The sequence below is a fragment of the Apteryx mantelli genome, chromosome 2 (genome assembly GCF_036417845.1).
Source record: "Apteryx mantelli isolate bAptMan1 chromosome 2, bAptMan1.hap1, whole genome shotgun sequence".
Lineage (NCBI taxonomy): Eukaryota > Metazoa > Chordata > Aves > Apterygiformes > Apterygidae > Apteryx > Apteryx mantelli.
Window position 1 is genome coordinate 164,081,509 of NC_089979.1, and position 18,303 is coordinate 164,099,811.

General features: G+C 35.4%; 1 protein-coding gene across 1 annotated transcript in view; it reads left to right on the forward strand.

Moving 5' to 3' along the window:
- Positions 1-22: 22 nt before the first annotated feature.
- The window catches only part of TTC21A (tetratricopeptide repeat domain 21A), a 38,287-nt gene continuing 20,006 nt past the window's right edge, over positions 23-18,303 (forward strand). The window contains 14 exon segments of the mRNA XM_013949643.2: positions 23-49; positions 926-1,091; positions 3,891-4,004; positions 5,012-5,178; positions 8,701-8,823; positions 9,389-9,546; positions 11,015-11,099; positions 11,482-11,580; positions 12,203-12,398; positions 14,286-14,383; positions 15,189-15,389; positions 15,662-15,791; positions 16,339-16,496; positions 17,354-17,566. Coding sequence (XP_013805097.2) covers positions 23-49; positions 926-1,091; positions 3,891-4,004; positions 5,012-5,178; positions 8,701-8,823; positions 9,389-9,546; positions 11,015-11,099; positions 11,482-11,580; positions 12,203-12,398; positions 14,286-14,383; positions 15,189-15,389; positions 15,662-15,791; positions 16,339-16,496; positions 17,354-17,566 — 1,935 coding nt within the window.

Here is an 18,303-nt window from a genome sequence, read left to right on the forward strand (position 1 = left end):
CCTCGACCTCGGAGCTGCCGCCATGGCCGCCCCCGCCTCCCAGCCCCTGGTACAGAGGGCGGGAGGCCGCCGAGCGGCTGCGGGGAGGGCCGTGAGAGCGCAGGGGAAGGACTGACAGACGCTGCTTCTGGGGAGAGGCAGGGGAGTGAGGGGGCCTCTGAGTCTTGTCGGGACTTGGCTGAACCTCGGAGGGTCTGTGAAAGGCCCGAGGAGGGCTGGGGCTCCCCCTTCCTCCTCAGAGGGCGGGAGAGTCCAGCTGCCGCCTCGCTCTGCCCTGACCCAACCCCGAGGGGAAGGAAGGCCGGGAGATTCGGATCAAGTACGGAGAGGAGAGGCTCCCTGAGCTCCTGCGTCTGCTTCTCAGGGCTGTCCCTGCATTTTGGGAGGCAGCTGGGTGGTCCCTCGCTCTCCGCTCATTTTAAATGAAGCAGCTCTGAACTTTGTTATGTGAGCGCCGTGATCCTAGTCGGGTGTGTAAGGTGTAATCTTAAAAGTCCCCGTGCTAGCACAGTCGACCTTCCACCAGCTCCACGCCGCCGGATTTGGGCTACTACTGTTTCTAGTTTCTGAATCCTGCAAAGGTTTTCAAGGGGGAGCGCTAGGAACCTGCTTTCTCAGTTATTATCACTTGAAAAGTCCGAAGCTGCTTCCATTTCAAATCAAAATCGGGATGCTTAATCCCTGGATTGGGCAGCTAGTAGTAAAGGTGCAGGTGAATTACACTTTGCTTCTAGAGTCTTAAATCATTTTTCAGTTTTGGCAAGAAAAAAACACCTTTCTTTTGTAAATCTAATTGATTTCTTCAATGTATGCTCTCAACAAATCTCTGAAAAAAATAGTTGACTCCTGTTCTCATTCTAACAGCCTTTAGTGTATTACAGAACAAGGTTATTCTTTTTAGCAATATATATTTAGCACATTTTAGAAAGAGAAAGTGTTTCTCCTCTGTTCCTCCATCTAGGCATGTATTATATATTATGCTCAAGAAAAATATTTCCACCAGCTGAGACAATTTGCAGCTTTAGAGCTCAAGAAGCAAATCAATGATCCAGTGTTGCTGTTTTTCAAGGCATATGGAACCTTGTGTTTAGGTAATTATTAAGAAGCAGTGATATTTACATTCACCTCAGATTTCATATGTGTTCTACCCTTTGTTTTCCTTAAGATGAATTCTTCTGCTTCTGCCTTTTATTCTTTGTTGGAAAAGCTCTGGAAGATTTTGGAATAGTAATAATACTTTGAAGTATTATTATATTAACATAGTTAAAGAGATAAAAGCATCCATTTTAGTAAAACTAATTGGTAGTTACTGCTTTAGCTTCTGAGATGTGATTTTTTCAAAGAAGGAAATGTGGTTTCATCCAGGTAATTTTTGTGGTTCAAGGGTGATGCGCAAAGACAAAAGAGGAAAAAAAGCTTTCTCTGTCCTATGCTGTTGCTTCCAAGTGAAACTCTTAAATTCCCTATTGTTTCAACAGTTATTTATGTCTGAAAACCATACACGCTGGCTGACCTTTCTCCAAAGAAAGATGAGAATTTCAAGAGCCTTTTTAAATAACTTTTTCCAGTGTTATCTCTAAGATGGGATTGCAGATCTGTACATCATTTTCATTGAGCATACGGTAGGAGGGCAGAAGTGCATGGAAGTGTTCAGAAAAAACAGTGTTAAATGTTTTTCTGTGTTTCCTGCTACATATATTTGGGAACCTAGTCACATAATTACGGCTTTTCTTAAATTACTTGGAAGTTCTTCAGAGCATCTTTTATAACAGATGGACCAGTGAAGACCTGTAGTGTTCACTGGCTTGTAACTGTATTTCTACAAATAATAGAAATAGTAAATCTTACTTCAAACATAACGAAAGTAGATGCCAGAGAAGAGAGTCTGGTCACATTTTAAAAGAAATGCCTAGGAAATGTACGACCATAGCAAAAAAGGCTACAGGAATTATTTGCATTTGTGGTCATTGTGAAAGGTAGTGAGAAAGTTCTCATGCCCAAACACTTCTTTGTATGGGGCTCATCAGAGGACCTGTCTTAAACTGAGATGAAGGTCAAAGATACTGTGGAACAGACAAAATGAAAAATAAGGAAGATAAATTAGATGGTAAAGATGAAAATAATTAGATGGTATTTACTCAATCATTTTAGAGGAACTCAGGAATGAAATAGCACACCTACTAACAGTTATATTTAACTTCTTGCTCACTGGCCCCAGGGGACTAGAAAGTAGCAAATACCCTATTTTATTAAAAAGGATTGTAGTAGAGGTCTGGAGGGGAGGCTTGCAAGCCTCTGTTAACAAAGTAATAGAAACTGTAATGGATGATAGTTTCAGAGGATACCACAGCAAGTATTTTTATTCTTGGGAAGAATCAACATGTTTTTTATAAAGGGATGTCCTGTCTCACAGATCTAGGAGTTCCTAAAGGATTTAACAAACATACAGAAAGGAGTGATCCTGGTTGCTTAGATTTCCAAAAGTCCTTCATCAAAGGCTTTTAAAGAAACTAAGCAGCCATAGAATGAGAAAAGGAAGGTCTTTAGGTAAGTAATTAAAAGATAAGAAACAGAAGTAATTTATCAGTTTTTGGAAAGAGCTCATCCATGGACTTCTGCAAGAATATGGTTAGGCCCTGCTTTTCATCATACTCTAAACAATGTGGAAAAGGGGTAAGCAGTGAGATGACAAGTTGTGCTGATGATATGCAGTTATTCCAAATAGTAAAAATAAGGAACAGTTGAAGAATTGCAGAAGGATCTTAGAAGATAAAGTGGGCAATAAAACCACAGATAAAATTAAGTGTAGATATACATAAGATGACACATATGGGGAAAAATCCTGACTAATTCCACATATGAAATGTTGGGCTCTGAGCTGTTCATCAACAGTCTGAAGTGAGATGTTGGGTTTAGAAAGTATCAGTTCAGAAATCAGTAATAACCAAAAACGCAAAGCCAGTATTAAGAACTGTCAGGAAAAGAATGAAGACCAATACATGCAGAGAACTTTGTTAAATTACTCTATAAACTCATAGTTTTTCCACATCTTGTCCTCCTCTTTTCAAAAATATAAATAGTAGAAATGGGACAGACTGAAAAAGGGAATCAAGAATGAATAAAGGTATCACTAGTTACCATATATGGAATGATTAAGTAAAAAAGTTTATTTTTTCATTTGGAAAAGAAACAGTTCAAGAGAGGATGTGCTATAAAACCATTAGTGGCATGGAGAGAGTAGTCAGGAATTGAGTATTTGCTTTCTTTCAATTTAAGAGCAAGGGGGAGCATTGGATAAAACTACAAGGACCCAGGTTCAAAATAAGCAAAGGATGATTCTTCATGTAACAAGTAATTGAGCTCTGCAATTCCCTGCCACAGGAAGCTGTCAAGCTAAGAGTTAGTGTTGACCCAAGGAGAGATTTGACAAGTTCATTGAAGAAGAATTTAGGGTGGGCCGCTAAATACACAGAAATCAAAAACAAATCTGAGCTGAAACTAGCTGAAGGCTGGGAGAATATGAGGGAAGTATCATTTATACTTTCTCTCAGTCTTAGTCTTCACAAAGCACTTGCTCAGAGCTGCTGTTGCCGACAGGGTGAGCTAGGTGTATCTTTGGTCTGACCCCGCACAGCAGTTCTTATTTTGGTGCTCATAGCTTGTTATTCCTCGAGTACTCCGTATCGTTTACAACTCCGTGTAGTTTACTGAGCTCTCATGGAAACATGCATGTACGGAGATAATAGCTTGTGCCTTACAGCATCCAAGTGAAATAAACTGCCTGGTTAGGCTGTGCCTTGGGAGTTCATCTGTACACATAACTTTTTTTTTTTTTTTAAGGAGTTGCTAATAACATCTGAATCAACAAAACATCTGCAATGTCTTTGCAGGTCACATACAAGATGCTATCCTGCAGTTAGAAAATGTTAGAAAAAAACATTCCGATGTGTCATTGTGCTGTCTTTTGGCACTCATTTATGCACACAAGAGGTGTAAAAATATAGGTAAGGTGCTTTTTTTCCGTGCTTTTAGGTATTATTTGTCACAGACTTCAACAGTCAGGAACTTAACGATGCGTTAGTCCAGTGTTTCATCCACTTATTCAGATTAAATTAAGACTTGTAGAACGAAAGAAATATAGAGTTAATTTTATAAATGTGGGTATGTTGTAAGTTATTGCCCTGGACCACTCTTTTGCAGCATATTTTTTTTTCTTTAGAAAATAACTCAGTTCACGTTTATTGAACGCTGAACACAATGCTTACATATTCAATTTGCCAACTTTTAAGGCACTAAGAGATTTATATTTAAGGACTTTAGGGAACTAAGAGACTAATAAGTTATAAAACAACAGGCATTGCATAAGATAGTTCATAGTGATCCTATTATGAAATTCTCATGAAAAGAAATCAAATCACAAAGAGAAATCAATTTTTTTTTTCATGTAGCTATCTGAGATAGACTCTGCACTATGCTAAAGATTTATTTTGACCAGCTGTGTGGGTGTTTCCAGAACATCAGCACAAGATTATTTCAGACACTAGAAGAAAACTAGCTAGTAGCAGTAACTGTTGTCTTGTATTAGAGGTGATAAATTTTAGGTATGGAAAAATCCTGAAAGGCAGAGCAGTTCCAGCGCAAACTAGTGTGACCCACTGTTCAGCAGCAGTTAGGACTGAGCTGAAGTCCCATACAAGATGATGGGAGATTTACATTCTATATCAGTGGAGAATTGTGTATTAATTTTCGGTATGCCTTTGTGCAAAAATAATTCTGTTTTAAAAGATACAACTTCTAAAGGAGAAAAGCTTACTAATCTACTTTCCAATTTGGCAAATACCAGTAGCATTGTTAGCACTACTGAAATCAAAATTGATCAGTCTGCAGTGTTACCTACATGTGCAAGTGTTCCAAGGATTAGGAGACTTGTTTAATTTGACTGTTTTTACCATTCTTGTTTAATATTTAACACATTTAACACTTTTTTTTTTGTTTGATTATTTGTTTTTAGATGTGGAAGCTATTTTAGAGTTGAAAAACAAATTGAAGGAAACAAGGAAGAATGGAAGAACTAATGAATTATATTATGCAGGAATGTTTTTGTGGTTAATAGGTAAAAATGATAAAGCACTTGAATACATTGACAGAATGCTGAAAATATCTTCTGGATCTAGAGAGGTAGTGTATACAAAGTATTTCACCCATAGGAAGACAGAATTTCTCACGATTTAAAAAGTAAAATGAGATCATCAGACTTTTAGTCAAATACAGTAAAATGTAAATATGCAAATTTATATATACCTAGATTATATGTTCTGTTTACTATAAAATCTGGGAAAATCCATTGATTTCTTTTTAATGGATATTGGTCTTTCCTCACCAGTCGATTGGTGAGGAGGAATGTTTAATTTTTTTTCCTGTGGAAAAAAAAAAGTGGCTTATATGTTTTCTGTTAAAAGCAAATGCAACAATAGAGGTCAGGTGGTAAAACTGTTTCATCATATCTGCTTATATTTGGTTGTAATGTTGGAGTTACTTTGATGTAATTATATGCTAGAGGCAAGGAATTTGGAATTAAAAAGCTTTCTGAACAGGTTTTACAGACTGCTCCGCTGAAATGCAAAGCCCGACCTAATGAGAAAAAGGTATGGGGAGTTTAAGAAGTTGCAAGGCTTTTCTTTCTGTGTATCTTTCCATGATTCTTCTTCCCTCATGGATTGTATTATACAGGAAATAGTCTACATTTAAAAGACTTTCTGAAAATACTGGAATGGACTGTCTGATCACATTTGTGACATTATACAAAGATTACCTACCTGCACATTGATGTACAAGGTAGCTACTCCATAATTGGTGGTTGAAAATCCTTGAAAAGTTTCTAAGTAAATAGTTTTTGAAATCATACTTTTTTATCTGATTTTTTCCAATTGTGTGCTAGACATTGAAAATAGGGTTGTATTATTGTCAGTAAATGGCCAAGAGTTATATTTTTAGTGTTCTCCAAAACACTTTGTCAAAAAAGGATTTTCTGCTTATAGTAACATGAGGATGTGATTAAAAAACAGCTAATTGATGATGATAGGTTAAAAACATGTCAATTTGCAGGTCATTAGAAATATACTCTAATTGTTATAAGAAGTTAAGCCATTTGAAACAATATAGTTTTACGTAATTTTCACACAGTTGTATCTGTATGAGATCTTCACTTCTGCAGAAATTGAGTTTTGAAACAAATGTCATTTATTGTTCATGGTATCGGAACTAAAACAATATTGTATGTAGCTGCTACAGATTCTGTACAGCAGTATAAAAATTAAATGCTTGTTTTTCAAAGCTCTTTGTATGCTTAGCAGTTGCAACTTGCTTACATTATTAGTCTTTTCTACAGGTTTCTATGTATATGAAAGTTGATAGGTGGAATGAGTGCCAGCCATTCTAAAAACATTCAGATATGTAGATAAAAGTATACACAGCGGCAGCTGAGTTAGTCATGCTAGGTTCCTTTTTTTAGTCAGTGGAGAAAAACAGGCACTTCTAGTGTGTAGTTCTTATAATTAAGGATTTCTCACCCTCATCGTGCAAGTAATTTTTCAGTATGTCAGAAGAGTTATGCAGTGTGCATGACGGTCTTTGACTTATTTCAGAACTGTAGACTGTAGAACTCATCAGAAATTCTGAAAGTAACATTTCAAAGGAGTAGACATTTTCAAATGTTTACCATCTGGACTCAGTAAGCCTCACAAGCAAACTTACCATTGAGAGGAAATTCTGTGAAAGAGGATTAGAAAATGAAGAACAATGAAAAATATTTGTGGAAGATTAATTCTTTGGTCATTCTCAGTACAAAATATTTGTATAATAAGTTTTAAGATGATCAAAGAAGTAGACCCTAAGCAATGCAATAATGTTTTGGTCTAAATGACTGAGAACAGAATCTAATCATTATCAAGGACAGATTACGGAAGTGAATTGTGCATTATTCAAAAATAAGATAAAGAGGTAAAACCTTCTTAAGCTGCTAAGGCTAAGGTGTTTCCCATACAAACAGAACTCTTGGAAATATTCCATCATTTAAGCTATGCTGCTTAATTAAGTAGCCCTACAAGCTAACTACTTTGATAGCAGTCAAGCAATAATGCAGTCATTAGTTAATTGGAGTCACTTGAAGGGAGTTTGGGTTAAGTTACCTCAAAGCTTCACAGAAAGTTGGCATTTTTTGAAAATATTGGATAAATGATTTTGCAAAAAAATATGTCAGAAGTACTGCAAATGTAAAAGGAAATTCTGTGCAATGTTTTCCTGTGTTAGAATAGTAGTGTATTCAGTCAAAATTTAAAAGGCTGGAATTGAGTTAATCTAAATGCATATTTATTTATTTATTTATTTATAATCTGTATCAACATTCAGGTGTCTGTGTGAGCAAGGTGTCTAAAAGCTTGATTCAGTTGCCCATGAAGAGGTGTTCAGTGCCCTTCCAGATGTGCTCTCCTTCCTGGCCTCTAGCTGATGCTTCAGAAGAGAATGGGTCTCCTATAGGCCCTGTGTCAGACTGCCAGTCCAGTGAGGATGTGTCAGATCTTCTGAGGCGTTTTAAACAGCAATAGAAGCCCATATTTAAGCAACTGAATCACTCCCCAAAGAGTCTGAAAAGCTATTCTGCTGACAAAATAAAGGTTTATACTTTAGTGTGAGCTGATAAACTCTTTAGGCTCCATTGACTGTATTGACTAGATCTTTTTCATTGTAATGGAAGCTTAGACAACTACTTAACAGGTGCTAACCTAATTTTAGCTATCTTAATTAGTGAGTTGAATTCCATCACAGCTGCTAAGTGGGGATAAAAATCTATAAATGTCTTGTATGTGACACATTTATTATGATGTCAGAAATGCTATGAATTATATTAATATTTTATTAATAAACAATTGTTATAATAATCAACTGGTATATATTTGCTTTACAATACAAGATACTAAAAATGGCATAAACAAGTGCACTAAATTGTTTTTAAAAGTGAACATCTGAAGTTAAAAATATCCATAAGAACTTCTAGTTGTTGTTCATTATTTTTAGTTAATATAGTAGATATATCTATAAGTAACATTTTAAATGATAATCTGTGCACTAGAACTTCAGTGTCTGCAATAGTCGTCTCCTTCATGCCATTAGTAAGTATGACTTTGTACTACATACTTTAGGTAGGATATGTACTTCGGTCATTGTACAAAGTTTTATGCTTTGAACATTCTGTCTTATATTGATTCTACAAATAACAAAGAATAAATGCAATGACTAACTTCCTTCAAATATTTGCTATAATGTTGTTTGGAAATGTTTTAGTCTTTTCTTAGAATCCAGGTGACATACCAAAGGAAGTTTAAGTTGCACTTCAAATGTTTGACTAAAATCATTTGGCTGAGAACTTATGGAGTTCCTTAGTGACAAAAATACATTTGTGTCAAGAAAAACCTCTCAGGAAATATTTTATTATTAGGCTGTGTTAGGTATTGGTATAGATGGCAGCAGGTGCTCTTTATTTTTGTGTATTTTATGCTTTTTAATCAAAAGTCAAAGATACTTAGATTTTGGAAGAGAAATTATGATATAATTATATAAACAAAAAGTATTTGAGGCAAGGTATTTTAGCATATGTTGTGATGCCTGTTAATCAAATTCATCTGATCTTTTTTTCCATTCCAGGGTCTTGTGCTTAAAGGATGGATATATTTCACATCCAGCAAACAGAATGCTGTTGAGAAATCTTTTAAATACCTTCATGAAGGGATACAAGACACTAGTGACATATTTGGGATTATGGGAAAGGTAGAGCTATTTTTGTGTGATTTCATTTTTTTTCTACTTTTTAATTCATAGTTGTGGCATTTCATATGTGACTGATGGAGCAGAGAATCTTCCTCCCCAGGTGACAACTCATAGCATTACAGAGTTCTTTTCTGTTCTTTAGGGGTATAAGACTAGATTTGTAATGAATATATATATATGTATGTATGTATATGTGTATATGTATATAAATAATATCTATGTATCTAAATAAATAAATATCTAAAAACAAAGTAAGTGCCTAATAAGCAGGATCCAAATTCTACTGATTACAAATTTCTGCTTTCCTTGCCCCAACCATGAAAGTGGACCGATGAGGTAAGCCACAAGGGCCTCTGTCATCTACCTGGGCTTTAGTCATTATGATATTCTTTGTTTGTGGAAAATTCAAAAGCCTAGCATTTAACATTATTCCGCACCAACTCTTTGCCAGTTCAAATAACAAAGCAGATGATAATGAGCTTGCAGTTTAGTAATTCCTTATTGGTGCATTGATTAAAATAACTAATTTGGCAGTTTAATGAGATGATTTCTGTTTCTTCTACAGGCAAGATATTTTATGATGCAAGAAAATTATTCAGCTGCTCTGGAAGCTGTTAATCAAATAATAGTCACGTTCAGTGATTTCATACCAGCACTCATTCTCAAAATGAGACTATTTTTGGCTCAGCAAGACTGGGAACAAACTTTAGAAACTGCTGAAAGGTGACTTAACAGAAATATCGCTTTCTTTTAATCATGTTACATAATTCTTTTGAACTGTTACTTTTATTTCTAGAGATGTATTCTACTCTTATTTATAGAGTTATGTAGGTTGGAAGGGACCTCCAAAAGTCATGCAGTCCAACCTCCTGCTCAAAGCACATCCAGCTACAGCAGGTTACTCAGGCCTTTTTCCACTTGAGATTTGAATATCTCCAAGGATGGAGATTTCAGAACCTCTCTGACCTCTGCTCCAGTGTTTGACTACCCTCATGGTAGATAGTTTTTTCCCTTACACCAAGTCAGAATTTCTGATGTTCCAAACTGTGCCCATTATCTTTCCTTTTTCCACTATGCATCTCTGAAAAGAATTCGGTTCTCTTAGGTACTTGTAGACAGCAAAAAGGTCTTCCCTTAATCTTTTCTAAATTGAACAAACCCAACTCTTCCAGCCTCTCTTCATGTGTCATGTGTTCCAGCCACCTAATCATCTTACTGCAATGAGTACAGCAAAGGGCTAGTATGTCTTTCCTGTACTGGGGAGCCCAAAACTGGATGCAGTACTCCAGGGATGTGGTCTAACAACTGCCAAATAGAGGGGGAAAGTTACTTCCCTTGACCTGCTGGCTACACTCTAGCTGCCCTGTAAGTGGTAGACTTCCTTTGCTGTAAGGGCTCACTGCTGACTCGCATTCAATTTGTTGACCAGGACTCCCAGATCCTTTTCTGCAAAACTGCTTTCTAGCCAGTCGTCCCTCAGCCTGTAAAGTTGCTTGGAGTTATTCCATCACAGATGCAGGACTTTGCATTTGCCTTTGTTGAACTTACTGAGCTTTCTGAAAATTCACTTTTCCAGCCTGTCTAGGTCTCCCTGACGAGCAATCTTCTCCTCCAGCATATCACCGTTCCCACTAATTTGGTATCATCCACAAATTTAGTGAGAGTACGCTCTATCCCATTATCTAGGTCACTGTTAAAGATATTGAACAGTATCGACCCAAGGCATGCCACTAGTAACTGGCCACAAGTTGGACTTTTCACCACTGATCACCACCCAACAGTCCTCCTGTCCACCTTATTGTCTAGATATCCAGTCCTTGTCTCACCAATCTGACTATAAGGATTCTGTGGGAGACTGTGTCAAAGGCCTTGCTACAGTCAAGATATATAACATCCACTGCTCTCCTCTTATCCCCACAGCCAGTCATCTCATCATAGAAGGCAATTTCTTCCCTTTGCTGCCAATGTACTTATAATAGCCCTTACTGCTCTTCATATCCCTCTAGTTTCAACTTCAGCTGAGCTTTGGCTTTCATAACTCCATCCCTACATGCTCAAGCAATACCACTATAATTTCTCCTGAAATTCGCAAAGGAAAACTTAGAAAAACACAGAACTATACTAAATTTATAGGCAGTGTACTCTCTTTGGTTATATAAAACTTGTCACTAACATCTAACTGTTTTCTTAGAATCCTAGGTAAAGATGGGGCCGATATAGATGGACATCAGACCCTTACTGTAAATTACCTTTCAGGGTTTGGCAAGTTGGATTCTGTAAGTATTACTGAACATTTTGCCATATTTTAACCATATAGTTAAACTATGCATGATATTGGAATTGTGATGAACATTGAAGAGACTTATTCATTACTGTGAACATTACTACTTACATTGTTTGTTTTACTATGGAGCCCTGAGCTGCTGAACAAAAGTTATAAAAGGCTTATGCACCTTGTCTTGTAACTGGCTGAAGGAACATCTTGCCATTCCCTATATAATTGCCAGCACAAAACTGTTCACTTCATTTCAGTAATCAAAAATTGTACTCTATATGTAAAATAGAAAAGGTATCAATAGAAATCATAGGTAGGAATAATAGTATCTCAAGTATTCCCATAACTCTGATGCAAGTATCGTCTTAAAATTTCTTCTTCAGGCTTCACTTCAAATTAGAGATTTTATTCATTCTCTGAAGACTAAGGAACCTCACAATGCAGAAATTCATCTTCAAAAAGCACGGGTAGTTAGTAGGTTGGTAAGTATATTTTTGTATGAAAACTTAGTTTGGGGTATGATTCATCTGTCTAAACAGACACAGAGGCAAAACACTAAGACATCTCAAATGGTAGTAGGTGCATATGTATTGGCAAAGAAATTTCAGTCTTCTATGACTGAAATACCTGCCTCTAAGACAAAGTTATTAGTATTAAATGACAGTTATTTTCTGGTCTGTATCATTTTCAGTCATAACATAATTTATGCCATTCATACAACAGTAAAAGAGCATTTTTATTTATTTCCTACCAATAGTTAGAGTTTGATTACTCTAGATTTTATGACTTAAGTTGATTTTACCCTTCATATTGAAATAAATGCTTAGAAAGGTTGTCTGGTTTATTTGGCTATTCATTGTGTGTTTTCAAGAAAAAAGTGATTGCACTATTGAAGTCAATAGTAATATTCTCACTGATTTTAGAGGTGTTATGTTTTTACTTGATTTTTAAATTTTTAACAAATTCTAATTTGACTATGTTTACATATGTGTTTACATTCTTTGTTTTAAATTTAGCATTTTCTGTGAAACTTCATTTTTGTGTATTACTTGATTTTTTCCATCCACTTTTCAGTAGACCTCGTATTATGAACTTTGTTTTTAGTGTGGAAAGAATCAGCAAATCTTGCAGCAAATATATGGATTTATTGAGTGTTCATATACTGAGCTGGCATCACCAGATGCATGTTTTGCTAATGAGCTGGGATATCAACTAATTCTTCAGGAGAAGTGGAAAGATGCTTCTGTATGGTATAGAAGAGCCATGGAGATAGATGGAAGTAGCATTGATGCAATGACAGGTAGTTTTCTTTCCCCCCACCAAAGTGTGGTTGTTTTAAGCTCTTTGGAACTGAAGCTCTCTCTTTGTTTGAAAAGTGCTAATATATTGTGGATGCAACTGAAAACAAATAATATTCTAATACACAGGATTCTCCACTAATTCAAACTTAGAGACATTACTAGATGAATACATCTAGGTTGAGACAGTAATCTTTCTTTTTTTTATATTGGCCTGGACTCAAAACTGTTTTATACTCCTTGAATGCCACAAAAGGGATTTCTGGGTGCCCTAAAAAAGCAACGGGGAGCCTAATATCATCAAGACAATAGAATTGGAAACTGAAGAACTTATTTCTACTAAATGGCATGTGAATCACATTTTTGAAACCTCTACTCTATGGTACAGTAAAGCAATCAGCAAGATTATATGTATTAAAAAAATTAAAGCATTTCTTAGGTATGAGCTGCTTATTATTTTTGTCTGTGAAACAGAGTTCCAGAATGTTTAAACATTTTCTATTATTGGTATTCAAACTACTTTCAAGTGTTATTCAAAAAAAAAAAAAAAAAAAAGAAAGTTGCCATTTTTTTCCCCCAGAAGCAGTGAGGATGTGTCTGCTTTGAACAGCCGAATATCTTCTCCTGAGACAATGCCTGCCTCACTGCAAAAGTGCGAGACCTGCTGTCGCTGTCACCTTCACCATTACAGGGAAGGGAATGAAGAACTGGAAGAGTGTTGGCCTTGTGGCATATACAAACCTGTCCCAGAGCTAGTAGCGGTTGCTCCTGCTGCTGCTGTCAGTACTGTTTTGTACAATGTAGTTCTTTCTTTAGTGATGCTTGGGTAAACAGAGTTTGGGAGCTTCAGCTGTAAAAAATGTATACCTCTAGATGGGCTATTTGGTATCTTTGAAACACTCAGAGTTACTTTTGAGTGCCTTTTAACTTCTTGCACATGGTTAACCATTTTCTGTTCCTCCTCTCCCATCTTAGAGTGACTTTTTTTAAACAGGGCTAGTAGCACAAGTGTTCGCATTTGTCAAGGCATTTTCTCATCTTGTACTTTAATGTAGTTTTCCAGTTTTTTGGATGGAACTTCTGTTTGAACTTTTGTTGTCTTGTATTTTATTTTCTGATGACATTCTTGGCAGCCCTCACTTATGTTTTGCAGAATCTGTGCAATCTAGTTATTGCTGAAAATGTCACTTTTCATATGGATAAAATAATTTTGCATCCTAATGCCGTATTTCTGTCCAAAGAAATTTTAGACTTCGCATGAGACAACTTGCAGAGAACATTAATAAACATTATAGTAATGTTTACCAATGTTCTTTCTCTACAGGATTCATCTTTTCCACAAGTGGTCTCCATTTTTTATGTATTTGCAGAAATCTCTCTTCAAGATAGAAATATTTCACAATGACTGAGATGGTTTATATTTCTCACTGAAAGTGCTGGAGACCAATCTGTTTAAACATAGAAATTTTCAAAATGAGTATCAGATTATATTAGGATTTATTTTAAGTTGGATAAATTAGCTAGTTCACTTGAAGGACTATGTTTACTTAAGATGTTTGATCTGTGCGAATCGCATGACCAATTTTCTTTCACAAAGGCAGTGTTGTTTACTATTGTGAGTCTATACCAGGGAAAAGAAATAAGCAGGCATTGAGGTTTCTCTGTTTTGAGGCTGACAACTGAGGGATTTAAAGACATATTGGGTATATGTATTGTCCAATAGACACATTCCTTGATTTTCTTTCAGATAGCAGTGTATACTGAGAACATGATCCATGTAAAGGAACCATACTAAAGGATCACAAGCTGTGCAAAATAAGTATTGATTAAATGCTCTTTTTACTGTATTTCTGAGCACTTGACATGGGCTACCTTTCTTTTTATTGTAGGCATTATTTGGTGCCAGGTGCTCGAAGGGAAGCTAGAAGAAGCAGAGCACCAACTGGAATTCCTCAAAGAAGTTCATCAGTCTAGTGGAAAATCTCCAGTGAGATATACAAACATATACAAACATAAGCTCTTTTTTATTCTCTTTTCTATACATGCAGTAGGTGCACTACACACATTAAAAATGTACAGGAAAATTTTGCTCAGTTTGTACAAACTGAGCACGAACTGAAAACTTTCAATGACGGTCTCTGTACCCAAAACAAAAAATGTGTTAAATCTAATCTGCAGAATAAAACTTCTCAGTGTTCTCCCTCTCCTTTTTCTCTCTGTAGTTTGTCTCCCTGAAGGGAAGAATTGGCGAATCTTTCAGGATGCTCTCAAAATTGCCTGATTTGGATTCTTTCTTCAGTAGAAAATCAGCTACCACTCAGTGTAGCTCATGAAACATAAAAACATTTTATGACATGAAAAAATAGTGTTTGGCAAGAGCACTGCAGTTTCTTGAAGCAAGTGCTGAATGATTTTAAATGGAATCGTATTGACAGTGAAAATACTGAGTATTCAAGCCATTGTTCTACCTAAGCACTTAAGCAGATGCTTGATTCCTGATTTAGTTATGTCTTACATTCCCATTATACTTACCTTAAATAAGAGCACGTAACAATATGAAGTGAAGGGTGATATAAGATATGCACAATAAAATGTGCAGTAAATGTACAATAAATAGATGAGAGGTGAGAGCTATTGTTTAAACAAAATAGAATTGTTCAAATGCTGTCTTCATATGATCCATATTTGCTGTGAAATCTATTAAAGCCATTTGCTGTTTTTCTAAAGCAGAATATTTATTTGTTCATTAAGGTAAACACTGATTTATCAGCTCATATATTTTTCTCTTACAGATTCTGATCTATCTTCAGGCAGTTATTGCTTCAAGAAAAAGAAAAAATGAAAAGCTTGTCACCACTCTATTGAACGAAGCGGCAGAACTTCATTCTTCTTCTCTGAAGGGCCTTCCTCTGAGCATGGAATATTATGAAAAACTAAATCCTGTGTTCCTGATCAACGTTGTGAAAGAATATTTAGTCTTTTGTCCCAGACTAGTGAGGAATATTTTAAATGAAACATTTGATGTAAATTTATTGCCAGTTTATATATATTCATGTTGTTAGAACTAGACAGTCTAGAACTAGTCTATCACCTCCAATATTTCCATAAATTTTATCTGTACTAATAAAAACTGTATGTGAAGAAGGAAAATTAGATTCCACTTGAAGCAGATACTGCTTTTGAATTTGAATTGCATGTCATGCAGTAAAGTTGTGAAAATGTGTGGTAATGTAATGAAAAAAATCTTATTTCTAATCTTTCACAGCCTATGTCACCCGATCAGATCATTTCCCCTCTTTTTAAACAAGTAGCCCTAGTTTTGTATCCAGTGGTTAAAGCTGCTCCTGGGATGTTGGAACCACTTTATTTAGTGGCACAACTGAAATATTTATCAGGTAAGCCAAGACCATATTTTCACATCCAAAGAGGAAAAAAATTGTCAGGATTAATTGCTTTCTAAAATTTTGAATTAAATTAATAATCTTTGAGACTGATTTCATGTTCTTCTTAAAAAAACACCTTGTATTCTCTGTGTTTTTTCTCTATTGATTTAGTTAATTTCTAAATGTATGTAACCAAAGCCCAAAACAATTAAATGGTAAATATTTTAAAATAAGTACAATGACAGCAATGTGACACGAGACAGATTTCAAGAATGTCAAGATGTCGCAGTAGAAATCATCTGTGCTTCTCTCTTAGTCACTAAACATCATTACTATAAATAAATAACTTGATGAGATTGGAGTTGGAAAGTGTTCTATCACATTATTATATTTTAATTATTCTTAGGATGATTTTATACTTTGTTAGTTAAAAGTGATGGCTTTTCACATATCAGGTACAGTAGCACAACACGTATTTGAGATTACATTACACAAATGCTCGGTTTGCTCTATAAAGAGAAGCAGCTTATGGCTAAATTAACAGTCAGTTCCTTTTCAGGAGAATTAGAAAATGCGCAAGGTATATTGCAGCACTGCATAGAGCTGGACCCTACATCAGCAGATGTGCACCTTTTAATGGCCCAGATCTATCTGTCTCAAGGAAACTTAAAAGAATGTTCCCATTCACTGGAGCTGGGGGTTAGTCATCATTTTCAGGTGAGAGTGATTACAGAATCTTAATGCTGAAAATATTTGTTCATGATTCAATATGTAGTGTTTTTTACACATTAATCTGTTGTACATTGTACCAGAGCTATGTACATGACACTGTCTTCAAATAACATGCATGTATCAGAAGAAAAAAATGCAGATAAGCTAGTGCCAGCTCTAGTATTAATATATCTGTATACCCATTTGTTTACTTCTGAATGTGTCTGAGGAAGTGATTTTTTTTGTGAGAGTGCAGTGTCACAGCAACAGAAGTGAGATTCATCTTGCCTAATTTAAGTCACTAAAATATGTCTAGTTTAAATGTATAGTTTAGGTTTTCTCATTAATCAGTGAAGAGAGATAAACACTATCTGAGGAAGATCCATCCCACTTGTTTTAGGCATCAGTTTAGTTGTAGGTGCTTTAGGTACCTTGTAAAGTGTTTGTCATTCTCCACTCAGTTTACATAGAACTTGGGCCACGCTAGAAGTCTGCTTTTTAGACAGATATCTTTAGATGAGATGAATGCTGTTCCAGAGGTATATAGGGATGCCAGTTTCATGTTTTGAGTTGTTTTTTTTCTTAGAAACTGAAGCCACTCTAATAGTAAGTTTCCAACAATTACAGTACTGGAACACTTCTTTTAGTTTTATTTTCAGAGGAATATTCATGAGTTAGAAGTTTGTCTATGTCTGTTTTAGGCTTTCATATCCAAGGAGTTCCTGTGTACTTCAGTGATTCCATAGTAAATGTTATTTATATGCTGAGAGGAGACTTGGAGTAAATTCATGAATGATGTTTTGGTATTAAAGTAACTGAATTTCTATCTTTACTATCCAATGTATGTTTGCTACTTTCACTAGATTCGTGATTATCCACTGTATTACTACATCAAGGCTAGAGCACTGAATAAAGCAGGAAACTATCCAGAAGCTATAAAAATTTTGAAGGAGATTGTCAGTTCACATGTGAAGCAAGGTGATAGTAAAAGAGTCTGTGGCACCAGATCAACAACCAGTGAATGGGCATCCATTTACTTAGAACTTGCAGAAGCTCTTCAACTGAAAGGAGAACTGGTGAGAAATTGAATATGCAACTAGTTCTTTTAGTAAAGAAAGCTTGATTAAAAAACTTTAAAATTGAGACACAAATTTGTTAAAGACTTCTCCAGTGATTAAATTAACTAAGAAAAACTAAAATAAAATTTGATAAAAAATAACAAGAATGATTTTTACTATGTAAACTCTTTTAAGGTTATTAGGATGTTGTGAAATTCATACATCAGAGATAGTACTCCTAATTTGAAAGTTTTTGACAATTCACCCATAGCAGCTTCTCATCAAGCAATGACTGTGATCCTGTTTCTTAGCAATACAATGAAAATTATTCCAAAACTCCTTTAGTAGCATTCTGATTTCCACCTATGATGCGATAATCATTGAATTATGTATGTTAACACTTGATATCAGTGGGGAAAAAAAAAGTATGATCAATCCTAATAGAAGTGTATTTTCCAAACTTTTTTTAGTCCAGAAATATAATCACTGGAGAAAGATTAATGATTTGTTTTTATCTATTTTTTTCAATCATTGTATCAACAATCTGCAGTGTTTTTTTCTGTCTCCTTATGCAATTCTTTTTTTTGATACATTTTTCATATCTTGCTCCAATTTAACTTTCTTCATTGTGTTTAATGTATTTCACTTGCTTTTCATGCCCATTTTCTCCTCTTATAATTTTTTTCTATTTAGTTTTTAGTGTACAAGAATGGTAGAATTTCCCACCTTTTTCAGATGTCAGTAATAGAACTCAA